Source organism: Heloderma suspectum, chromosome 1 (assembly GCF_057233095.1).
Source record: "Heloderma suspectum isolate Gila_16-S chromosome 1, 16-S_ref, whole genome shotgun sequence".
Classification (NCBI taxonomy): Eukaryota; Metazoa; Chordata; class Lepidosauria; order Squamata; family Helodermatidae; genus Heloderma; species Heloderma suspectum.
Genome location: NC_139458.1, coordinates 433879662 through 433904922, shown reverse-complemented (window position 1 = coordinate 433904922; position 25261 = coordinate 433879662). Strand labels below are relative to the sequence as shown.

General features: G+C 46.7%; 1 protein-coding gene across 2 annotated transcripts in view; it reads left to right on the top strand.

The window, feature by feature from the left end:
- Positions 1–2117: 2117 nt before the first annotated feature.
- BLK (BLK proto-oncogene, Src family tyrosine kinase) overlaps positions 2118–25261 on the top strand; it is a 57275-nt gene continuing 34131 nt past the window's right edge. Inside the window, exon 1 of one of the 2 annotated variants that reach the window (XM_084833019.1) lies at positions 2118–2312. Coding sequence is in view for 1 of the 2 variants with exons in the window: in XM_084833017.1 (XP_084689143.1) it covers positions 2275–2312 (38 nt within the window). In the remaining variant the exon portion in view is untranslated. The remainder of the gene's footprint in view (positions 2313–25261) is intronic. The other variant, XM_084833017.1, reaches the window with a different exon arrangement.

Here is a 25261-nt window from a genome sequence, read left to right as displayed (position 1 = left end):
TGGTCTAAGCTTAATGAGTAGACCACATGCTTTGCATGTCCCAGTTCACAAGCTCAACCCTTGGCATCTCCAGGTAGCAAGGGATGGGAAAGTCCTCTGCTTAAAATCTTGAATCTTAAGGCTAGATGGACCAAAGGTCTAATACAGTGCTAGATGGATAGTGGTCTAACTCGGTATAGGGTTGCCTCATATGTAAACCAGCAGTCTGGATGGTCCAGGTTTTGGACCAAGCTGTGATTGGCCTGGTTCACATGTCACAACAACGCCAGGTTTTTGAAAGACAAATTACCCCCAACAAGCCAGAGAAATAGCCGTTTGTCTTCTCCAACAAGCCAGAGAAATAACTGTTTGTTTTCTCGGACAAGCCTTAGAAATAACAGCTTGTTTTCTCTGACATGCCAGAGAAATAACAACTTGTTTTCTCTGACATGCCAGAGAAAGAATGGTTTGTTGTTTGGCTTTTTCTCTGGCTTACTGGAGAGAGACAAGCCAGAGTTCCTGGAGCACACATCATGACAAACATATTTAGCCCCTCTTGCTTGCAGCAGGAACAATAGGGCAGCATGCAGCAGCATGCTCACTGGTTTTAACCCAAGGTTTTCTAAACCCTGGGTTGTTGTGACATGTAAACTGCACCACTGACTGGCCATCTTTGTAAACCTTCTGGTTTCATGAAGCCAGTGATGATCAAGACATGCTGACCATAGGTCTTTCCCATGCTGAAGAAGCGAAATAAATTGTGGGAAATAACTCATTTTGCTAAATTTGCATAAACCATGGAGTTTGGGGGGGGGGGATTGATTTATTTTTCTCCATGCAGAATTTGGGTTACCTTGCCTCACAATCTTTATTGTGTGTTTCTGTGTGAGCACGGGGTTCACAATGCCCTGACAATGTCCTTCAGGAGTTTCCATAACCCAGAAGGCTATCTCTGCAAGTGATCAGCCAGAAACTGGACAGTATTTAACACAAGAACACAATGGGGCAGGGAGGGGAAACAGCATTTCAGTTTGCTGCGATGTTCCATCTCTGACCTTCAGGTCACTGTAGTTAAACAGACAAATTTCAGAAGGCAACTGGGCCAGAAGGCTGCAGGATTGGAATTTATCAAGAAATCTGACTCTTTTTCTCACACTCTGAACTGGGGAGGGGGGGTTGATGGAAAACATTATTGCCTTCCACTTGAATATGCAACTATATTGATATTTAGCGCCACTGGAGCTGGTGGTTCCGATGTCAGTGGGGCGGTGAATCTGCTCTTTCAGCCAGAACTCTAAAGGAGCTACCCAAGGGGCAGTGTCAGTGGGTGAAAGTGCTCCGGGTTTCAGTCAGAACTTGAAAGGAGCTATCCAAGGTGCGAAGAAGAGTTCTGACTGGTTCTGACTGAAACCCGGAGCAGATTCACCACCCCACTGGCATTGGAGCCACCAGCCTCCGCTGCTGCTTGTTCGTTTGGGATGTCTATGCTTTATGAAGCCATTTTTAACCAGAGGGCTAGCTCCTTTGTATATAAATAATAGAAAACAAGCGTATTCCTTTCCTAGGGAGCCTGGCTGTGGGGGCCGTGATCGTGAGCTCCTGCATTCCAAAATTAATAACAACAACAACAACAGCATATGGGGCTGCAGTGTGAAATGAACTCTGAGGGCCACCCTGAGCTCCATGGCAGAATGGTCAGATAAAAATGTCATAAATAAACATATCTCTCATGACTCTGTGGGGGTGGGGAGGGGATCCTCATCCTTATGGGTGAAATTGTGGGCTTTTTCTTTCTTTTTCTTTTTTTCTTACCGTACTTTAATTACAATTTGACAGGGCCAGCAGGAGCCAGGTCAAAAATGATCTCGGGACCCCAGATATGGCCATCTCTGAAAGGAGATTTCATTTCCCTAAGTGGGAGAAAGAAGTAAATGCAGAGCAGTTAAAAATAGCATTTAACCTGTAAACATGAAAGCAGCTTGCCCCCAAAGCCCACGTAGGCTTTGGGGGCAAGCACTGTTTTCCACTGCAGTGGCCACAAGTCTAACATTAGCTCAAAACAAACTCTTATGGCTGAGTTACCGGCCTTAGGACTCTAGAGAGCAGCGCCCTCACTCCAGTGTGTTATTCTGATGTTGTCGGCAGGAAACCACTAACAGAAGTCAACTGACAAAGACGAGATGCCTTATTAGAGGAGCAGCTTCTGAAGATTAAAACTCCTGATCAAGAAGGGCTTAGTGGAGAGAACCCTCCAGACCTTTCTTTGGTAGCTCTAGAGGACCTCATGGGATATTCATGGGATATGCTTTGAGCCAGTCACGAGGAACTCCAAGGTGAGAAGCAGAGCTTAATGCAAGCCAGTAGCACGATCTGTTCATAAATGCCACATATGACAGCATCAGGAAAGGGCCTGTGGGCCCATGGACGGAGCCTTGGTGAGCAGTCTGCTCAACTGTAGATTCAAGGTCCAAGAGTAAGTTCAGCTGTAGACTCAGTTGGTGGGTTTGTTCAAATCATTCTCTTAGCCTTAGTTTGCTGTCTGTAAAATGGGAAGAACAGCCAACACAGCTTTCAGCAGCGATATGTAGAACCCAGTGTGTCTTCACTTTTCCTGCCCCTCAACATGTTTTGGGACTCTGACTTTCATCAGAGGGTAATGCTATTCCATTTCTCTCTCTCTCTCTCTCTCTTTCGTCATGTCTTTGTTAAATATTAGTTTTTTGTTCCTATGTTTATTATGTCCCTGGATATCTGTGGTAATGGTAAAGTGGAAGATTTCCCCCCACTACTTATTAGATTGTCCACTGTGTGGAGATATTCATGGTGACTGCATCGGTTCTTGTATGACATAAAGCTTGCAGGTGTAATGTCTGCTAACTTTGACATCGGAGATTTGGTGAATTGTTGAGAATCTCAGACAAATCCAGAGTATGTCCCAAAACCCAGACAGATACAGGTGAATACTGATGGTCACGCTAAATGTCAACATTCAGACATTTGGCCTCTTTATTTAATATGATGCAGCTTGTGTTTCCAAAGGGAAACCTTATTCAAGGAGTATAAATGGTGGATTGCTATGAAGAATGTGGTTTGTGAATCTGAGAAATGATTACCTTTAAGATACATTTGTAGCCATGTTAGTAGTATTCGAATTATGGATTGTATTTCAGGGTGGTTGATTTCCCCCGCCCCCGAAGGCCGACAGATAAAACATGTCAAATTCTACTCTTCATGTGATGTCTGGTTTGTTTGCTATGCAGAATTAAGGAGAGAATGACTTTGAGCAATTTGGTTACTGTAAAACTGACTGTTGTGTTAACATGTCTGTCCAAATTTGTCCCGGCATATCCCTGTTAGAGAAGTCATAATACATTTGGCACCGTATTCATAAAAAAATCACTCACCTTGTATGGTGGGTGGCTTATTAAAAAGAACCGGACAGAGAACCTTAACTCGATTTAAGGCCTGGAGTGGATTTAATCCAATGAGAGCGGAGGGCAGGAAGGCCTGGCGTGCTCTGGTCCATGGGGTCACGAAGAGTCGGACATGATTTAACAACTGAACAACAACTAGAAGATTTATGCCTTCACCTGGCACTACCTTCTTATTGTTGTGTGACTAGAGGACTGTTCATAATGCATAATGAATCCAGGGGGAAGTAGAATCTGGTGGCCACATCCTGACCTCCAAATATTTCCCTAAACCTGGGAACAGTGCTGACATGCATATGTTCACAGGTTTAGGGCACAATCCTATGCATGTTTAGACAGAAAAAAGTCCTACAACTCCTAGCACTCCCCAGCCAGTATGCCTGGCTGAGGGATGCTGGGAGCTGTAGGACTTTTCTCTGTCTAGACATGCATAGGATTGCACCCTTAGGGAAGATGGGGTGATCCAGGACAGAGTCACTGGGCACAATCCTCCTCTCTCCTCAACATGTTTATCCTAGAAGGGGGAAAACGTGAACAGTCCATAGATTAGCTGCCTTAGCTGGTTGCTTTGTCCCAAATAAAATAATGCTCAAGCTGGAACAACTAAAACCTTAAGTTTAGCAGTCTTGTCCAATCTGGATCCATCTTCAACACCAGCCTACAGTACAGGGCCTACTGCTTCTCCTTTTTTTTATTCCTTTTTTTACTCTGTTCATCTGTCTTACTCCTTACATACAGCATGAGCCATAAACCAAGGAGGAAAAAAAGTAGTGCTACCTTTAATAACAGTATGGAAGAGGGAGTTGGAACAGATGCTTCTTCCCTCTCTCTTACTGCATTCCAAAATCAGAAGGTGCACCTTTTGAAATTCCATCTTTTATGACTATAAAACTATTAAAGGTAAAAGGGTCCCTGCCTCTTGCATTTCAGGGCCTTTGGGTTCAAGTGTGTGTGTGTGTGTGTGTGTGTGTGTCTGTCTGTCTGTCTGTCTATCTATAGTTCTTTTATACGTGTGTGTGTGTTAGGGATGTATGAGAAATTTGTTTCAGTTTTTTTAAGACCAGAATTTACTCTGTTCGCATCTCCTGAACTCCAGTGTGAGTGGTCAAAGATCATACAAGCTTGTGGTGCTGTTTGCAGGAAAAAAGATGCATTCAAAAAATGCGTACATTAGAAAAATATGCATTAAAAATCGTATGTTTTAAAAAGTGTGCAAAGAACATACTTGAATCAATGGGAGAAGACTGCATACTTTTGAATGTGCACTCAAATACTTAGCAACATTCACGTGAAAAGAAAGAAAAAATTGCAATGGACACAAGTCGGACTGAGCGTCGAGATGCAGCTCAAACAACTCCAACAAGCTCAAGTTCTATCTGTTCTGGGCCCCTCCACCATTGAGTATACAGAAGGAGGGGGGATGGCAAAGTGGATACAGGGACTTTTGGTTGTAGCACTGAGGATTTTGGAATACCCTCCCAAGGGAAGTACAGCTGAACCCATCGCTGTCCAGTTTTAGGCGAGCAGCAAAGACAGTTCTATTTCAGGGGGCTTTTTCAGAACCTTGTTTTCGATAAGACTGCAGTTGCTGCTGCTGCTTTTGATTTCTCTTCTTAGATTATTTGTTACTTTTTTATTGTTGTTTATCCGTAAAATCTTCCCGTTTGTTTTTGTTTTAGAAAAGTGGGATATATGTTTTAGAAAAATAATAATAATATATCTTTCACCGGAGATTAAAGCAGAAGCTGAATGGCCACTTGTCAAGGATACCGTAGTCGTACGTTTTCTGCATTGAGCGGGGGGGGTAGACTAGATGGCCTCCAAGGGCCTTCCAGCTCTAAAATTCAATGGTTCTGTTTTGCAGTGGTAGGTAACACTTCATGCATCTGATGAAGCTGCCTCCTGCCCACAAACACGTATGCCATTAATACTAAGGCTGCAGTCCTATACACACTTACCTGGAAGCACATCTCACTGAACTCAGTGGGGGTACTTCTGCGCAGACATTTATAGATTTGCACTGCAAATCTTGTTAGCCCTTTAAGTTACACAAAACTCCTTTTTGTGTATGTGTTTGCTATAACAGACTAACACAGCCTACCCTCTGGAATCGATCTTACTTTGCAACTGGGCATTCATTCTGTCTGTCTGTCTGTCTGTCTCCCCTTTAAAGAAAGTCCATAACCCAACAGGGGGTCCTCTCCTGACCCTCATTGCCCCCTGACTTGACTGTTAAAGCTGTTAAAGCCTTTTCACCTGCCTTTGCCAAGTGAAATTGTGATGAGTGCCAAGAGAAAGAGGCGAAAACTCCATTCCTAGTCCTCATGGCTATGTGCTACCTCCAGGACCAGAGGCAGTGAGCTTACATACACCAGTTGCTGGGGAACATGGGTAGGAGGGTGCTGTTGCACTCATGTCCTGCTTGTGGGTTTTCCATGGGCAGCTGGCTGGCCACTGTGTGAACAGAACGCTGGACTAGATGGACCCTTGACCTGATCCAGCAGGGCTCTTCTGATGCTCCAGTGATCTCTTCTTCTGGGCAGTGGGGTGGATTGTGTCCAGAAGGAGAGGGCAGGCGAATGGGCAGCAGTGACAGTGGAGAGGAGGGGGTGCCCCCACTCAGGGAGGGGGCCTTCCAAGTGCCCAAGGACCTCCCTTCCCCCTTCCCCCGCCCACCTAGAATCAGCACTGGTGGTGAAGATGTAAGAATGGAGACCAAGAGGCAGGCTTATAGTGAGAGATGGGAACCAAAAGATGGCCTGCAGCAGAGCCCCCAAGAATCCTAAAGACAAGGGCAAAGAGCTTGGGCTGAATATGGCAGAGGATGGGAGGCCAGCAAATGCATCTGAAGTGAGGCGACAGCTGTGAGGGTGATTTAGCAGCAGAGATTCGGACGGTGCCACAATCGACCAGGGATTTATTCTCAGTTCTGGAGGGGCCATAGCTTAGAGCAGGGGTGTTGAACTGTAGGCCTGTGGGCCAAATCTGGCCCACCTGGGGTCCCTATCCAGCCCATGTAATTCCACCCCTGCACTCACCCTCTTTACCCCGACCACCGAACGTTCGTTTCCCGGCTTTTGTGCCATTTCCCCCAGATCCTCACAGGCTGAAAGGCCTCTCCTAAGACTTAGTTGGTGGCGGCCAGAGCTGTAAGCTAAAATGTGCTGGTATTTTTGACCCCGCCCCCTTTGGCCACACCCACCACTGAAACGCGGCCCCTAAGAGCTTCTCTGAAACTGATTGCAGCTCTCGGGCTGAAAGAGGCCCAACACCCCTGGCTCAGGGCGGGGTTGAACCTGGGACATTGCCAGAAGCACGCATCCTCCCTCTAAGCCAGGCCTGCTCACCAGCTGACTCACCGAGCCAGATGGAGTCCACCAGCCATAGCCAACGTTGACAATTATTTGTTTGTTTGTTAAATTTCTTAATCGCCCATCTGGCCGGTGAGTCAGATTAAATTTCTTAATCGCCCATGTGGCCGGTCACCCGGCCACTCTGGGTGATGTACAACAGTACAATTTAAAACAGTAAAATTATACATTAAAACATTATTTAAAAATACCCTAACCCACCCCAAATGCCTGCCTCAATAACCAAGTTTTCAGTGCGTGGCAGAAGCTCATTAAAGAGGGGACATGGCGGAGTTCCCTAGGGAGGGAGTTCCACAGAGTGGGGGCCACCACAGAGAAGGCCCTCTCCCTCGTCCTCACCAGCCTAGCTGTCCTGGCTGATGGGACGGAGAGAAGGCCATCCGAGGCTGATCTTGTTGAGTGGCCTGTCTGGTGTTGCTGGAGGCGCTCCTTGAGATAGGCTGGGCCAGAACTGCGCAGAGTTTTAAAGATTAAAACCAACACCTTGAATTTGCCCTGGAAAACAACTGGTAACCAGTGCAACTCTTTCAGCATGGGAGTGATGTGATCTTGCAGGCGGCTGCCTTTAATCAGGCGAGCCGCCGCATTCTGCACCAGCTGCAGCTTCCAAATTCTCCAGCAGTTCCTCTCAGGTAGGGCTCACCACTGGCAGGATTTATTTATTTATTCATTCATTCATTCATTCATTTCATTTCATTTCATTTCTACACCGCCCAATAGCCGAAGCTCTCTGGGCGGTTCACAAAAATTAAAACCCAACAACACACAATAAAACAATTTAAAACATATAGAACATTAAAACCACAATATAACAATATAACCACAATAAAACCTAGCAGCAGTACAGGAGTTTAAAATACAGATTTAAAACAGCAAAGATAAACATTTAGAAAGCTAAAATGCTAAAATGCCTGGGAAAACAAAAAGGTCTTCACCTGGCGCCGAAAGGAGTACAATGTAGGCGCCAGGCGAACCTTACTAGGGAGCTCATTCCAGAGCCAGGGCGCCACAGCAGAAAAAGCCCTCCTCCTAGTAGCCACCCGCCTCACTTCCTTTGGCAGGGGCTCACGGAGAAGGGCCGCTGAGGATGATCTTAAGGCCCGGGCAGGCACATATGGGAGGAGGCGATCCTTCAGGTAACCTGGCCCCAAGCCGTTAAGGGCTTTGAATGTTAACACCAGCACTTTGAATCGGGCCCGGAAATGGACTGGCAGCCAGTGCAGCTGGAAAAGTACTGGCGTAATATGAGCTCGCAGGCCAGTCCCTGTTAACAATCTTGCTGCCCTATTTTGGACCAGCTGAAGTTTCCGGACCGTTTTCAAAGGCAGCCCCACGTATAACGCATTGCAGTAATCCAGACGAGAAGTCATCAGAGCATGGATAGCTGTAGCTAGGCTATCTCTGTCCAGATAAGGGCGTAGTTGGTATACCAGCCTAAGCTGATAAAAAGTGCTCCGTGCCACTGAGTTCACCTGTGCCTCAAGTGACAGTTCTGGATCCAGGAGCTGTAGCGCAGCTTCTTTCTTTTTCTCCCCAAGGGTTTTTGCCTTGTTTCTGCATGGCCCCTGCAAGGCGCAACAGCAGCAGCAACCGTGTTACAGCCCGGTCCTCATTTTGCATCCTCTACCGTGCCCCATACCTAGCGTAGCGCTGAAGCATTTGGGGGTGGCGGGTGGGAAGGCAGTCACTAGAACGAAAATGGTGAAGAAAATTTGGAGAAAGTTATACAGAGTGACCTTTTATTTCTAGTGGGTGTAAGAAAAGACATATCTTCCAAGAAGGATGTCTTCTGAGTTCCAGCTGTCATTCGCCAAGGTTCCACACCTTCCCCAGGGTCTTCCAAGGTTCATTTTGTGAGGGGTGATTTTGGATGCATCTGGTCTTATAATACCACAACTTCCCTGAAAGCCCTGTAGCAGGTGTGAGGGGGGAAGTGTTGTACATCTCCAGGGTAGAGATGGAGCTAATGCTGTACCAAAATCTGTCCTACAGTTTCCTGAACATTTCCTACCCCATGGAAGAGGATTCCATTTTTCTGCCTCATTCTCAGGATGTTTAATAATGTGTTTTAAATTTCTTTTGGTGGTGTTTTTGAGCTTACCCAATCTCTGTGAGGTGGTCGAGGGTGCTGTGTGATTGTGCTTTCTTTCTATTACACATCTCTCCATTGCTTTGCAGCCTCTCAGGCTGCCCACGCTTCCTGATCTGAAAAAGGCCCATGGGGGAGGAGTTACCTCATGACGTCTTCTCCTGGCCTTTAACTGAAGTGTGGTAAGCCAGAGAGGCTGCCAGAGAAAGACAGGACACTCACGCACACTTCTTGGCCTCCTCCTGAGTAAGGTAAGCACAAGAACCCTGGACCCAACTCATGAGAATTTCTCTGGATTTTTCTTCTCCTTTGAATTTCTTTCTGAAAGCAATTTTTTGTCTACCAAATTGAACGAAAATGGTTGGAAAAAATGTGGAAGAAATGTTGAGCCCAGCATTAATTTTTACTGAGGAATAATCGTGAGTTGTCTGTGAGAACATACAAGGCACAGGAAGACAGGCCGTGGGTCCATCTAGATCAGTAGTATCTACACTGACCAACAGCCTCTGTCTTGGGAAAGCCTCCCTCAGCCTGCTACCTTCCAGATGTGTTGGACTAGCGGCTTTTCTACACACGGCATTTATCGTGCCCTTGTCCTTCCCTACTCATGGGTGTTTACGGGTTCTTTAGACAACAGTGTGACCCTCCAGTTTTGCTTCTGTGTCTAACCAACATTTTCAGCAGGTTTTTTTTAGAGCAGGAAAAATGCGGCATTTAATTGTGAAAAAGAAAGGAAGCGCAATTTCCTCTTGTGTATTTGCGCTATTCTTCTCTACCACAGTGCCACCTAGAGGTTATGTAGCAGGAAAGTAGGAAAGGAAATGCTCCTCATGTAGTGCTCAGATCTCAATTCTGCGATGAAATCAAAAGTAGATACAGCCAATTAACAGCCTCATGTAGAAACAGGACCATAGCCAGGGCTGGGCTGTGGGGGGGGGGAGCTGCCCCCAAATTGTCTCTGCCCCCCTAAATTTTTTACAAACAAATTTTTTAAAGTTTACAAATTTATCTTTAAAACCAGATGAACTGCCCCCCACTACTTTGTTGGTGGCTGCCCCAGAACATTTAGACTGGCTACAGGCCTGTGTAGAAAACACAGAACTCCCACTATTCCCTAGCCAACCAATCTGGGGCAAACTGAATTGAAGACTGGAAAAAAAAATCTCAAAGTTTGGGAGGAACTGAAGCTAAGACTGGAAAAATGAGAAACAGAGACAAACCAAAATTGACAGAATTCTCCATCCCTCGTTTATCACTTTTGCTGATCACTCCCAATGCCTATAGCCACCTTCTCTCTTGGTCCATCAAGCCGCTATCCTTCAAATCCCTCTTCAAAACCTGCCTCCTTGAAAGCAATAAAATAACATCTCTGCTGGAGCAGTCAGGGCCCAGCATCCTGTTTCCAACAGGGGTCAGCCTGGTGTCAACGGAAATGTACACCTGCCATGAAAAGGATCGCTAACTTCCTGTCATTTGTCCCCAACAAATGGCCTTCCAGGGGAAACTGCTTCTGCATGTGAAGGTTCCAGCCCGCTCTTGTAGCTAATAACCCTTGGCAGGCTGATCCCCCATTATTTTAGCTAACTCTTTTTAAAAAGCCATTTAAGCCGATGGCTAATTTTTGTCAACCACCCAGAGAGCTTTGGCTATTGGGCAGGATCAGTGGAGGCTGGTGGCTCCGATGTCACCTTGTATTAGAGTGCTGACTGGTTCTGACTGAAACCTGGAGCATATTCACTGCCCATTCACTGCGCATTCAATGCATTCACATTGGATAGCTCCCTTAGAGTTCTGACCAGCCTCCACTGGGCAGTTTCGAAATAAAATAAATAAATAAATGCCATCACATCCTGCATCATGAATGCCATAAGTTACTGAAGATGTTCTTTCTGTTGTCTGTCCTGAATCCATTGCCAAAGAACTTCATGTGTTATTGCACCTGAAAGACTAACACATTTATTCACGCATGCATGCATGCATGCATGGTGTCATCCTCAAATTGGCTGATTTCTATAAGCTTTCCAGGGGTTGTGGGGAGAAGTAAACAGTGCTGTCAGAGGGAATTGAAATGCAAAAAAGTACTGACAGTGATAATTAACGTAACAGTTGCCATTCACCAGATATTGTTCTGAGATAATACAATCATTGCAATGGTGAGCTGATTAATATAGTGAAATGCAAAACTGAAAGGCAGAAAAGTACATGCAGTGATTACTTACCTTAATAGTTGATTCATATCTGTTGTGTTATTTTTTATTTTTTTAAAAAAAAACCTTTCTCCCAATTCAAACCACACGAAATAGGATTGAATTTCTTAATGAATTGTGCTTCAGCAATTTCAGGCTGGCATCTGTCCTTGAAATTTCTTTGTTCACTAATGGCCACTGTAAGGCCATTCACAGAGATCTCGTTCACACATAATGAGAAGCCACCGTGGGTGAATTCCAGCACAGAACCCATGGGCTGTTTTAGGGTTACGGGTGGCTTGTCAGCCCCGACAACCCACCCTTGCCAGGCTTGCATGTAACAAGAAGCTATGGTGTGCCCCCACGGCACCCCAAATATTCAAAATGGCAGCTGCTGTCAAAACAAAGAGCCCAGCAAGGAAATTCACCCATGGTGGCTTCTTGTTATGTGTGAATCAGGCCAGAGTGTCCATGGATGTTGAAATGTTCCCCACTGGTTTCTGAACAGTGCCATTCCTTATGTCAGATTTTGTGTCCATTTTTTCTTTCGCGATGAGACTGGCCTGTTTGTCCTGTGTAGAATACAGTGAGGCAATGCTGGCAAATGATGTCATGTATCACATTGGTGGATGAGCAGGTGTGTGATCCCTGATACTTTGATGGCATTATTACAAGAGAGGACAAAAAGATATCTCGCATTCTTCTTTCTCAATATAATGCATGCTTTTCATAGAATCATAGAACTTAAGAGTTGGAATTGACCTTGGTCCAACCCCCTGCGCCATGCAGCAATCTTGACTACAGGATTGATTATAGTTTGCCATCTAGCTTCTGCAAAGGAAAACCCACCTCTTTCATGACCTGGTTCGCAGAACACGACAACCCGTGGTGGGTTGTCACTTTTCTTTGCTTCAGGGTGGCTTGTTGTGACATCCAAGACTGGCGTGGTTTCCTCGGCATGGTTTATTAACCACACACAAGCTACCCAGAGGACCCATGGCTTGTTGTTGGGTTGTTCAGGGTGGCTTGTCGTGACATGCAAACTGGCCCATTAAAAGTCCCCAGATATGGTAGATTTTTCTCTCAAGAAAGCTTCATCCTTTCCTGTGTTATTTGTGAGAGCTGAAGCAATCACAATGGGCCAAAACAGACATTGACTGGGTTCGCACCCAGTTAACCACCCTGCACAACCCAACAACAAACCATGGGTTCTCAAAGTGGCTTGTTAAAAAAAATAAGCCACACTGCATGATTAACAAGCCACCCTGCAAAAAAAATGTCCTTGGTTCAGACAGCACGCTAGCCCACGATTCAACAGACAACCCACAGTTCAACAACTCACACTCAACCACTGAGTGTGGGTTAGCATGTCTTGTTGAAAGCTCCATTATACACACACACACACACACACAGATAGATATAGATATAGATATAGATATAGATATGAAAGACAAAAGACTAACAGCAGAGTATTAAAAATTTATTTTAAGCTAAATGTTTCAGCTCCTGCCCTCATCAGTAGCTGTGCTGTTAACACACACAGCACAGCTACTGATGAGGGTGGAATCCAAAATGTTTAGCTTAAAATATATATTTTAATACTCTGTTGTTAGTCTTTCTATCTTTCTTATACATTTTACCTTCAGACTGATGGCATCCACAGTGGATCCAGAGCCTCCATGTTGCTTTGCTGTTGTGCCACTTTATACCAACCTCTCTCTCTCTCTCTCTCTCTCTCTCTCTCTCTATATATATATATATATATATATACATACATACATACATACACATATACCCCACATATTTGGGACAAATGTTCAATTTGAAACATATTCATTCTTGATTTTATATAGGGATTAGACAAATTTCAAAGAGGATACATCTGTCTACAGATATTAGCCATGGCAAACCAAAGGATTATGGCAGAAGCGTTTTACCGCAGGCCTGTAGGGTTCCAATCTGGCCCTCCAGCCAATGTCCCCTTTTCCCCTGACTGCTGATCATTTGGTGGCTTTCTGCCTTTGGAACAGTTTTCCCCACGTTCTAAAAGGTTGAAATGCCTCTCCTAAGGCTTAGTTACTGGCAGTAAAATCTCAAGCATATCTATGAATTAATCCTCTTTCAGCAGTCAGGAAGCCCCATATACCCTGAATTAACTTCACCTTTTATAGATGGGAACCCAAAGAGAGCTATGTCAGGCAAACGTGTGAAAGATAAATGGAAATTAAAATGGAGACTAGAACTTCCATCTTCAAAAAATGTTCAAGGGTGCTGCCGTTTCAGGTGCAGCTTGCTTTGAATAAAGACACCTAGACGCTCAGCGGCAGGAACAGTTCTCCGTGTTTGGGGCAATGCTAAGTTCACGTCCGCACTCAGGGTGGAACTACACATGAGGAGGAAGGCATCCCGATGCTTTACTCATCAGGCAAATTCAGTGTGAGGGGCCTGTGGCTGAAAAGGGCTGCTAAATTCCTTCCCCACATGTTGGATTCTGTCTTGTCAATATACCGGGGGGGTTTTGTATTCCCAGCCGGTAGTGTCGACAGACGTGCAAAATTCCTTGTCAATTAGTTTTTCTACGAGAGGCTATTAATCATAGAATCATAGAATAGCAGGGTTGGAAGGGGCCTACAAGGCCATCGAATCCAACCCCCTGCTCAATGCAGGAATCCAAGTCAGAGCATCCCTGAGAGATGGCTGCCCAGCCTCGTCTTGAACGCCTCCAGTGTGGGAGAGCCCACCACCTCCCTAGGTCATTGGTTCCATTGTTGCATTGCTCTAACAGGATGTTTTTCCTGATGTTCGGCCGGAATCTGGCTTCCTGTAACTTGAGCCCATTATTCCATGTCCTGCACTCTGGGATAATCGAGAGATCCTGGCCTTCCTCTCTGGGACAACCCCTCAAGTACTTGAAGAGCACTATCCTATCTCCCCTCAGTCTTCTCTTCTCAAGGCTAAACAGGCCCAGTTCTTTCAGTCTCTCCTCATAGGGCTTGGTTTCCAGTCCCCTGATCATCTTCATTGCCCTCCTCTGAACCCTCTCCAGTTTGTCTGCATCCTTCTTAAAGTGTGGTGCCCAGAACTGGGCACAGTACTCCAGATGAGGCCTAAGCAGTGCAGAGTAGAGGAGAACTAGTACTTCACGTGATTTGGAAGCTATACTTCTATTAAGGCAGCCCAAAATATCATTTGCCTTTTTTGCAGCCACATCACATTGTTGGCTCATATTCAGCTTGTGATCTACAACAATTCCAAGATCCCTCTGTATCTAGTTTCAGTTTCATCACAGAATTGAGATCTGAGCTCTACACAAAGAGCTTGTCCTTTCCTGATTTTCCACTACATAACCTCTAGGTGGCACTGTGCTGCAGTGGAATATCACAATTACACAAGTAAGAAAATACCTTTTCTTTTGCTTTCAGAATAATACCCTATTTTCCACTCTCTGGAAAAAAACCACAAATGCGCTCTTAAAAAACAGAAGTGAAACAGGAGGATCACGACATCATCTAAAGAACCTGTAAACAGCTGCAAGTAAGGAATCACGAGTGCACAATAAATACCTTGTGCAGAATAGCTCAATGGGAAAGGACAGAAGGTTTCCATGTGATGTTAAGGGAGGAGTCCATTTGGTTGCTCATACACTTTTGTATGGGGTTTTGGCCCCCACTCTAGCTCTGGCTGACTCACTGCAGCACAATCCCTGCTCAAAGGTCAGTCCCACTGAGTTCAACAAGAAGACTGAGCCCTCACCTACAGACTCAGGTGGACTACCACAAATAAGGCCTGGCAGAGCAATCCTAACCCCTTGAGATGGCCAAGTGAGAAGGTTCGGGACGGGACGGACATCCCTCTCTGCTGGCAGAGAGAAGCACAGTCAGTGTGGGGGGGTCTGCCCTGGAGCCCCCGGTTATGCCCTCGGAAAGTTCCATGGGCATAAATCTACCTCTGGCAGTGTTCCTGCCAGTGGTAGGCCTTGGAAGTTCCTGAAATGGGGTGTTCCAGGGGCATGGTTGGGGCGGGATGAAAGATGCACTGGATTCAAGGCCTCATTGATTGGAGGAGCTGGTGTAACTAATCTCTCCCCCACCCCCCATACATGGGAACCAATGGGATGGGGAAGGTAACAGGAGGGAACCATACAGCAAGAAAAAAGGTGATTCCTGCACAAGTGCCTCCTGCCTTGGCTGGCACACCCCAGTAGGGCTTTAGAAGTCATAGAATCATAGAATAGTAGGGTTGGAAGGGGCCTACAAGGCCATCGAGTCCAACCCCCTGCTCAATGCAGGAATCCAAGTCAGAGCATCCCTGACAGATGGCTGTCCAGCCTCGTCTTGAACGCCTCCAGTGTGGGAGAGCCCACCACCTCCCTAGGTCATGGGTTCCATTGTCATATTGCTCTAACAGTCAGGAGGTTTTTGCTGATGTTCAGTCGGAATCTGGCTTCCTGCAACTTGAGCCCATTATTCCGTGTCCTGCACTCTGGGATGATCAAGAAGAGATCCTGGCCTTCCTCTCTGTGACAACCTTTCAAGTACTTGCAGAGTGCTATCCTATCTCCCCTGTGTTGCACGATCCACCGCTTCACACTCCCCAACCGCTCCGAATTGCACTGTTAGTGCCCAGAGTGTTCCGTTTGCATGATCTCAGTAATTCTTACGACAACCCTGTAAGATAGTCCAGTCTTGTCACCATTCTACAAGGTGAGGCGGGGGGAGGGAGATTGAGAGAGGACGCCCCCCCCCCCCCCGCTGTTCATCGCAACTGGTTGAAATGAACTTACAGTGGAGGTGAGTGTTGTCCGGAGCAGCAAAGTCCCAACTGAAAGCTCCTGATGAATGAAGATTACTTTGTTTCAGCATCCCATATACAAGAAATAAATAGCATTCAGGGTGATTCAAACCTGTATGTCTTTTTGTTTGTCAGGGTGGTTTGGGGTTGTCGTTTTTTAATCTAGTTTCCTAAGACAGTTCCAGGAAGGCATTGCATGTACAAGAATTGGAGAAAACCTGAAGGGTTTTAGGTTCTCTGGGGAGAATTTCCAAAGGAAAATCCTGCAGAGTTGTCAGAGCAACAAAACGAGAAGGAAGCCCAAGTGTGGGGGAAATAGCATGTGTGTGTGTGTGTGTGTGTGTATGTGGAAGACAGAGAGAGAATTTGCACACTAGCAGTCATGGGAGGGGTTAAGCACCAAATCTCTCCTACAAATATACCTTCACCAGTGGTGGCTGGTGGCTCCGATTTCGGTGAGGCTGTGAATCCATTCTGGGTTTCAGTCAAGAACAGCCAGAACCCTAAAGGAACTATCCGAGGTAATGAACCTATTTTTGGGATAGGGTTCAGCACATTGGATAGGTCCTTTAGAGTCCTGGCTGGTTCCGACTGAAATCCAGACTGGAATCACAGCCCCACCAAAATTGGAGCCACCAGCCTCCACAGCTTGTAAGGCACTGTCTCTTTAAATGTAGGTCTGCCCAACCTGTGACCTTCCAAGCCAAATCCAGAACAGGACATTTTCAAGCCCCGCCCCACCCCCGCCAGTGGAGGTGAGACAGCCTTTGCAGTGTGAGTGCAAATTTCCACCAGGTTCAGTTTTTGTACAATCGCTGTGGCCCTGCTAATGATGACATTGCAAGAAGCAGCACCCAGTATAAATTTCTCCTTCAATGCCACTCCTGTGGGATTGGAATCACACATCTTTAGGATTCACAATACCAGGAGCCATGAATATTTCTGAGCATGTTAGCCTCTTTCAGAGGAAGGCGTTTTGAGACAACTGTTTCTCAGTTGTTAATTGTGGGGGCAGGGTTAAGGCAAAAACAAGCCCACTTCTTGAGAAGGAGAAGGAAAAGAAGGAGAAGCTGGTTCCAGTTTCAGGGAGAAAGAACTCAGATGCACATTTTTGAAAAAAGTCCTTTGACACGGAAAAGTTGCTCTGCACATGGGCAGAGGCACTGTGTCCTTTTGTTGCTTAGTTGGAAAAAAATGCTGCCTGTAGGGAGAAAAAGCAACACTTGGACGTATTCTCAAAAGGTCTCTGTGCCAGAAATGTTGTAATAAGCAGTAGGGTACCCTAATTAAAATCTCCACATCTCCCTTCAAGACATGGAGATGCATTTAAAAGTTAAAACCTTTTCCACTCCTGCATTAGAAGGTCAGAAAACCCCAGTCTTTCTTGCTTCTAAATATGCCTGAGCAGTCAAAGTGCATTCAAGAGTAACTAGTCCATATGAAGCCACCAAAAATATATGGGTCTGGATCCATCTGTCAGGGATGCTCTGACTTCCTGCATTGAGCAGGGGGTTGGACTCGATGGTCTTGTAGGCCCCTTGCAACCCTACTATTCTATCATCCTATGATTCTATGATCCAGACTTAATCATGTTTAGAGTAGGCACGTTGAAATCACTGGGACTGTCCCAGTGACTTCAATGGCTCTACTCTAAGAATGACCAAGTCTGGATCCAACCTGTGTCCTCCTACTTACACTTAAGAAGGCAGTTTTCAGCTGGTGCAAGAGCCTGCAATGGGTTTGGCTTCCTCATGAGCAACACAATTTCTAACTACTGCAACTTGTGACCGGTTTAATTTTTGAAAGTTCAGAATGAATTTGGAGGGATTTGCTGGCAAAAGAGGGGGCAAAACTGCCTCCCTCCTTCTGCGTTTTGAGGGGTGAGGATGAAAAAAGGGCAAGGGGTCACACCCGTGCTCTGCCTGGTTCCTCACTGTTGCTAGCTGCCATTTTTCTTTCCCAGAATGCCTTGGAATGACTCTACCTCGTGACATTGTTTCATCCTGGGGCATTCTAGGGAGGACAGAATTTGCAACAGCAAAAAGTTGGGAAGCGCACCAGTGAGTTTTGTGCTCCTTGAAATTCACCTCCTACCAAGAAACCAAAATGCCCTCCCCAACTTTCACAGCCTGAAAATGGGGGCCTGAAAAGGGAAGAGGTTAGCTCAGCCCTAATACCAATGGATGGGCAATACGCATACAAAAAATGTGAATCAAATGAACCAACTTGTGGTTCTCAAGGCTATAAGGCATCCTACCTGCCCCTCCAACACCCTCCAGAAATAACTCTGATTTCTTATATTTTGTTTGATTGACTTGGTTTTCATGATCTTTTAAAATATTTCCAGCTGCTTTGAGCATTATTCATAGGAAAAAATTTTTTTAATTATTTATTATTAAATTTATTAGTCGCCCATCTGGCTGGTCACCCAGCCACTCTGGGCGATGTACAACATACAATAAAAACAGTTTAAAACAATAAAATTGTACAATAAAAACATTTTCTAAAATACCCTAACCCACCCCAAATGCCTGCCTGAACAACAAAGTTTTTAATGCATGACGGAAACTCATTAAAGAGGGGGCATGACGGAGTTCCCTACGGAGGGAGTTCCACAGAGTGGGGGCCACCACAGAAAAGGCCCTCTCCCTCATCCCCACCAGTCTAGCTGTCCTGGCTGATGGGACAGAGAGAAGGCCATCCGAGGCTGATCTTGTTAAGCGGCCTGTCTGGTGCTGCTGGAGGCGCTCCTTAAGATAGGCTGGGCCGGAACCATATAGGGTTTTAAAGGTCAAAAACCAACACCTTGAATTTGGCCCGGAAAACAACTGGTAACCAGTGCAACTCCTTTAGCACTGGAGTGATGTGATCTCGCCGGTGGCTGCCTTTAATCAGGCAAGCCGCCGCATTCTGTACCAGCTGCAGTTTCCGAACCATCTTCAAGGGTAACCCCACGTAGAGCGCATTACAGTAGTCTAAACGAGAGGAGACCAGGGCATGTACTACCAATGGGAGCAGATGGTCGGGAAGGAAGGGGCGCAGCCGCCGTATCAGATGGAGTTGATACAGCGCTGTCCGGCTCACAGCTGACACCTGAGCCTCCATGGACAGCTGGGAGTCCAAAATGACCCCCAGGCTGCAGACCTGGTCTTTCAAGGCTAGCCGTACCCCGTTCAACACCAGGTCAACGTCCCCCAGCCTCCTCTTGTCTCCCACCAAAAGTACCTCGGTCTTGTCAGGGTTCAGCTTCAGCCTATTCCTCCCCATCCAGCCACTCACCGTCTCCAGACATTTGGACAGGGATTCTACGGCCAACCTTGGTGAAGATTTAAACGAGAGGTAGAGCTGCGTGTCATCCGCATATTGATGACACTGCACCCCAAACCTCCTGATGATAGCCCCCAATGGCTTCACATAGATGTTAAATAGCATCGGGGAGAGGATGGAACCCTGTGGCACCCGACAAGTAAGTGGCCACGGGTCCGAAACCTCCTCTCCCAGTGCTACCCTCTGGTACCTGCCGGAGAGGAAGGACCGGAACCACCGCAATACGGTGTCCCCAATGCCCAACCCCTCCAGGCGGTCCAGGAGGATACCGTGGTCAACGGTATCAAAAGCCGCTGAGAGGTCGAGGAGAACAAGGAAGGAGTATTCACCCCTATCCAGAGCCCTCCTCATATCATCCACCAAGGCGACCAAGGCTGTTTCTGTCCCATGCCCAGGCCTGAAGCCCGACTGAAATGGGTCTAGATAATCAGTTTCTTCCAAGTGTGCCTTCAACTGCACCGCCACCACCCGCTCAATCACCTTGCCCAAAAATGGCAGATTTGACACTGGGCGAAAGTTGTTCAGAACTTGAGGATCCAAGGAGGGCTTCTTTAAGAGCGGTCTTATCACTGCCTCCTTGAGGGCTGATGGCATCACTCCCTCCTCAAGGGAGGCGTTCACCACCGCCTTGATCCCCTCACCCAGTCTCTCTCTGCAGCTCATAATGAGCCAAGATGGGCAAGGATCAAGTAAGCAGGTGGTTGGCTGTACCGATGAAAGCACCTTGTCCACTTCATCAGGAGGAAGAAGCTGGAACCGATCCCACAAAACCGGTTTGCCACAGGCCGCCTCTTGCTCACTAACTGTATCCACAGCGTGCAGAGTAACACACCTAATCTGATCAATTTTATCTGCAAAGTGCCTTGCCAAGGCCTCACAGGAGGCCTTAGAATGCTCCAGTGGTTCCGGAGCCACAGGACCGACCAGGCTCCGGACCACTTGGAACAGCCTCCTGGGACAACACTCTGCAGACGCGATGGAGGCAGCATAATATTCCTTTTTTGCTGCCTTCACCGCCACGTGATAGGCTGCAGACACAGCTCTAGCCCGTGTCTGATCGTCTTTGGAGCGAGACTTCCGCCACCGGCGCTCTAGCCGTCTCACCTCCTGTTTCAGAGCTCGTAACCGCAGATTGAACCATGGTGCAGTCCGAGCCCTGTTCAGGGGGAGAGGGCGTTTTGGAGCCACCTGATCTAATGCCCCAGGGATTGCGGCATTCCAGCCACCAACCAGGGTCTCGACCGAGTGGCCGTTGACATGCCCCAGAGAATCCCCAAGCGCGTTCAGGAATCCATTTGGATCCATAAGACACCTGGGGTGGACCATTTTAATGTCCTCCACCCCTGCGGAGGGGTTGTGGAACCGAGAAGTCCAACGTCACCAGATAGTGATCTGACCATGACAAGGGGGTGGTGGATATACCCCCGACTTCCAGATCACTCCCCACTTCTCCAGAAACAAACACAAGGTCTAGTGCATGACCGGCTACATGAGTTGGCCCAGTTAGAATATGGTGCAGCTCCCAGGAGGCCATGGTCTCCATGAAGTCCCGAGGTGCTCCTGTAAGGATGGCCTCCGAATGTACGTTGAAGTCCCCCAACACCAGTAAGTTAGGGGACTGTACACGCACATCAGAGACCACCTCAAGCACCTCGGCCAGGGAGTCAGTCGTGCAGCGGGGTGGACGGTACATGAGCAGAATCCCCAGACTGCCCTTCGGGCCCAACCTCCAGTACATGCAGTCAGCAACCTTGGTCTCCCGGAGAGGGGGTCTGGTGAAGACCAAGGACTCTCGGTAGATAACAGCCACTCCCCCTCCCCGATCCCCAGCCCTCGGCTGCTGTGCATACGAAAATCCAGCTGGACACATGGCTGCAAGGGTTGGAGCAACAGCCTCGGCCAGCCAGGTCTCCGTAATACATGCCAGGTCTGCACCCTCATCCAGGATCATGTCATGGATGAGGGAGGTTTTCTGGGTAACAGACCTGGCAATGCAGAGCAGCAAACGAAGGCCAGAAGATGGGGTCACGCCTCCCCCAGCCATCCTTTGGCTCTGGACAGGCCCAGAGCAGGGGACAGATAATGGGTTTGAAATGGTTTAAAGGAAATAAATACATAACCAATGGTGATCCATAATATTAAGAAACATTAATATTATGTTTAATATATTAATTATGTTATTATGTTTCTGTTAAAAACTAAACAAAACAGGTTTTGATCATGAGTCTTATGAGGGTGAGCAAAAGGAACTGTTATGTGAAAAGTGTGACAGTCTGCTTGGGGGAAAGCCCCGCCTCCCCAAATATTGTGAGATTTATATTTATTTATTAAAAGTATAAACCAATCAACATTTTAAAAAGATTTTCAAGTGGAAAACAATAAAGCAGGGCAGTGGGGGATCAAAATACACAAAAATAAGAAATATTTAACATCAAGTTATACCAATAAAACCATGGTTGGTCATTCAGGAAAAGCTTAAGAACATAAGAAGAGCCATGCTGGATCAGACCAAGGGTCCATCTAATCCAGCATTCACACAGTGGCCAGCCAGCTGTTGACCAGAAAACTCACAAGCAGGACACAAGTGCAACAGCACCCTCCCACCCATGTTCCCCAGCAACTGGTGTACACAGTCTCACTGCCTCTGGTACTGGAGGGAGCACATAGCCATTAGGACTAGTAGCCATGGATAGCCTTCTCCTCCAGGAATTTATCTAACCCCCTTTTAAAGCCATCCAAGATGGTGGCCATCACTACATCTTGTGGTGGCGAATCCCGTAGTTTAACTCTGCGCTGTGTGAAGAAGTCCTCCCTTTTATCTGTCCTGAATCTCCCACCATCCAGCTGCATGGGATGACCCCACTGGGTTCTAGTATTATGAGAGAGTTTGTTTAAATAAAAATATTTGTAGCAGACTCTGAAAACAAAGCAACGTTGGCACCTTCCTGAGATGAACCAGCAGGGAGTTCCACAGAGAGGGAGCCAGTACATGAAAGTCTCTACTCCGAGTAGGCTCCAGACAGACCACAGGTGATCTCAGTGGTGACTGGTGGCCTCAGCGACTGGGCAGGCTGGTAAGGGAGAAGGCGCTCTCTCAAACATCCTGGTCCCAAGTTGTTTAGGGCTTTATGGATCCAAATCATCAGTATTCTCCAAGACTACCTGGATCGGAGATGCCACCACCTGTTCCATAACTTTGCTCAATAATGGAAAGTAGGGCAGGGAGTAATAATTATCACAGATTGAGGAGTCTAAATTGTTTGGGGGGGGGTTCCCCAGAAGGGGCCAAACCGCTCTGTAGCCAGCCAGCATCATTGCCGCCCACAAAGAACCATTTACGACTTCTGTGCAATGTCCAAGGCGGCTGTGGCACAAGCACCCCCTCCAAAAATGCCATTGTGCAAGCAGGATCCACACTTTAACGCTTCCTATAGGAAGCCCCCAAATGAGCAGAAATGCTCGTTTCTAGACTGGGACAGGTCAGCGAAGCTCCTTTATGCGAGCCCTTCTGGCCTGCTCTGTTCCAAAGAAATGTGCGTTTCCACTCGTTCCCAGTTGCTCCAGGAAGCACTAAATCTCCACTGCGGTGGGTCGCACTTGCACAGTGTTATTGGCGGGAGGAGGCCCTTGCACAAGGCCCCATTGGATGCTGAGATCCAGACACCCAGCCCTGTCCTGGCAGATTTTAGAAACCAAGATGGGCAAGGATGTAGACCTCGGTCATCCAAGAATCTTTCCCACATCCACAGGTTGCAAACACTGAAACATAAGTATTGTGGTATAAGCTAGGTCATGAAATATCCTTGCTTACACTGACTTGGAGTGGTTTTTTGCTCTGGTTATTCTTTTTTCTTCTTTAATTTTAGGCATCTTTTAAGGTAACAATCACGATGAATGATCTGCTATGTGTTCCGCCCCTCCTCGTTCATTTTTTTGGAAGTACTAACTGTGGACAATCAATCCTTAAGTGCCCTCTTTAGGATACATCCTGAGCATGAAGTGTAACTTCCTTATTTCTTTTACTATCCTTCTTTTAATAAGCAGAGGCTTTTGTTGTCATCCGTGAACACAGTACTTTTGTTAGATGTTTCAGACTTCCTGGCTGATGATATCGCCAGGGCCTGAGTTACACATGCAGAGATTATTCATCATCAAACATTGCTTTACAAAATGGCACCAGCTTGGTTCAGTTTGTGTCATGTTTAATGTTTCACCTCTATGTCCCTGTTTTCATGGAAACTAAAAGAAAAGGGGCAGCTATTGAAGGGCAAATTACATGGTACAGTTAGGGAGCAATCCTATGTATGTTTAGACAGAAAAACGTCCTACAACCCCCAGCATTCCCCAGCCAGCCATGTGCCCTAAATGTGGGAATGTAGCTGGGAGTGGGGTGGAGGGTTGATCACAATCAGGATGGTGGGGGGAGTTTAAACCTTTTCCCCTGCACCATGGTTGTGATGAAACGCTGATGTTTGTCATGGGAGGGAAGCTTCCACTGGTGTCAAATTAGTAGTTTCCCTCCTAGGGGGGAGCAGCATCTTTGGGGGGAGGGATATCATCAGGAGGAAAGGGTTTTAAAAAACCTTCCCAACATGCTACACTCCTGAACCAGGTTGTGCCCCCCAGTGATTACTATCTCCATCATAAAAAACAAACACACTAAATGCATTTACACATTCATAGTATCATCTGCTTTGGCTCTGACGCAATTGAAATCGGGGAGCAAATGTCTGTTTGCGAACATTGTGCTAACATATATGAAGTGGGGGAGAAATTTTTTGGAGGTGGAGGTTAAACTGGCTTTTAGCTTCCTATCTTCCTCAGGAAAGTGTGACGGCGTTCTGCTTTCCTTCTGCAAAACCAAGCCTGATTCATCTGATAAGGGGCTCCTTTATCGAACAGGGTGGCTTTTCATTTTCTCTCTATCAGCGATCATCTCTCATGAGCCTCCCCCTAATGAATACGCCAGTGGGTACACATCAGCGCACTTTGCAGGACATGATGGCAAATTCCCAAAGGGCAGGCTGTATGAAGTCTGTCGCAGCAAAACAAGCTCAAAAACCACCAAGAGTCATGAGACACTTCAAGCCCTAATACATTTACAGCAGACTCCTATGCATGTTTACTCAGAAGTAAGCCCCATGAAGTCCAGTGGGGCTTCCTTCCAGGTAAATGTGTATAGGATTGCAGCTGGATTGCATTACATTCAGCCCACTCCAAAATCTGCAGTTGGACAATACCTTTCTTGACCAAGCAAAATGTCACACATTCTCTCTCTCTCTCTCTCTCTCTCTCTCTCTCTCTCTCTCTCTCGCACGCACCAATAGCCAAAGCTCTCTGGGCAGCACATAACTTTTTAGACCCTGTACTTAATGGTCTTATGCCCTCTTCAGATGGCCATGTGTATTAATTCAGTTGAGAAGCACACATTTCTCTCCCCCATCCCGCCCGCCATTCCATGCTTTACAGCTGCTTCCCCTTTCCTCATCATGGCTATGGGAATAACACGGAGTTATTTATTTATGTTTAACATTGATATCCCACCTTTCTTCCACTGTGAAACTCAAGATGGCTACATGTGTTTCCCAGCACTGGCCAGGCCCAGACCTGCTTAGCTTCAGCAAGGTGGTTCCCTCATGTGCCTTCAGACCACGTCTTGGGACTGTTTGCTTCATTTTAAAAAGAGAGAGTAGAATATATTTTAAAACTAAAAATAGTAAAGTGAGCGTCTGTAATCACGTACATGCTTGGCCAGGTGCCCGCTAATTATTAAATTTAAAAAAAAAAATAAGAAGAAAGAAACGATGCTTCCCCCATCTTTGACATGTGGTCCCAGGTGCTGATGACAGGTCTGTTTGCTGCTGCCCACATATCCTGCCACCCTCTTGGGTGACATTTAGGCTGTGAGTGAGCCAGACATCAGCCCCAAGATTATCATAGAATCATAGAATCACAGAATAGTAGGGTTGGAAGGGGCCTACGAGGCCATCGAGTCTAACCCCCTGCTCAAGGCAGGAATCCAAGTCAGAGCATCCCTGACAGATGGCTGTCCAGCCTCGTCTTGAAGGCCTCCAGTGTGGGAGAGCC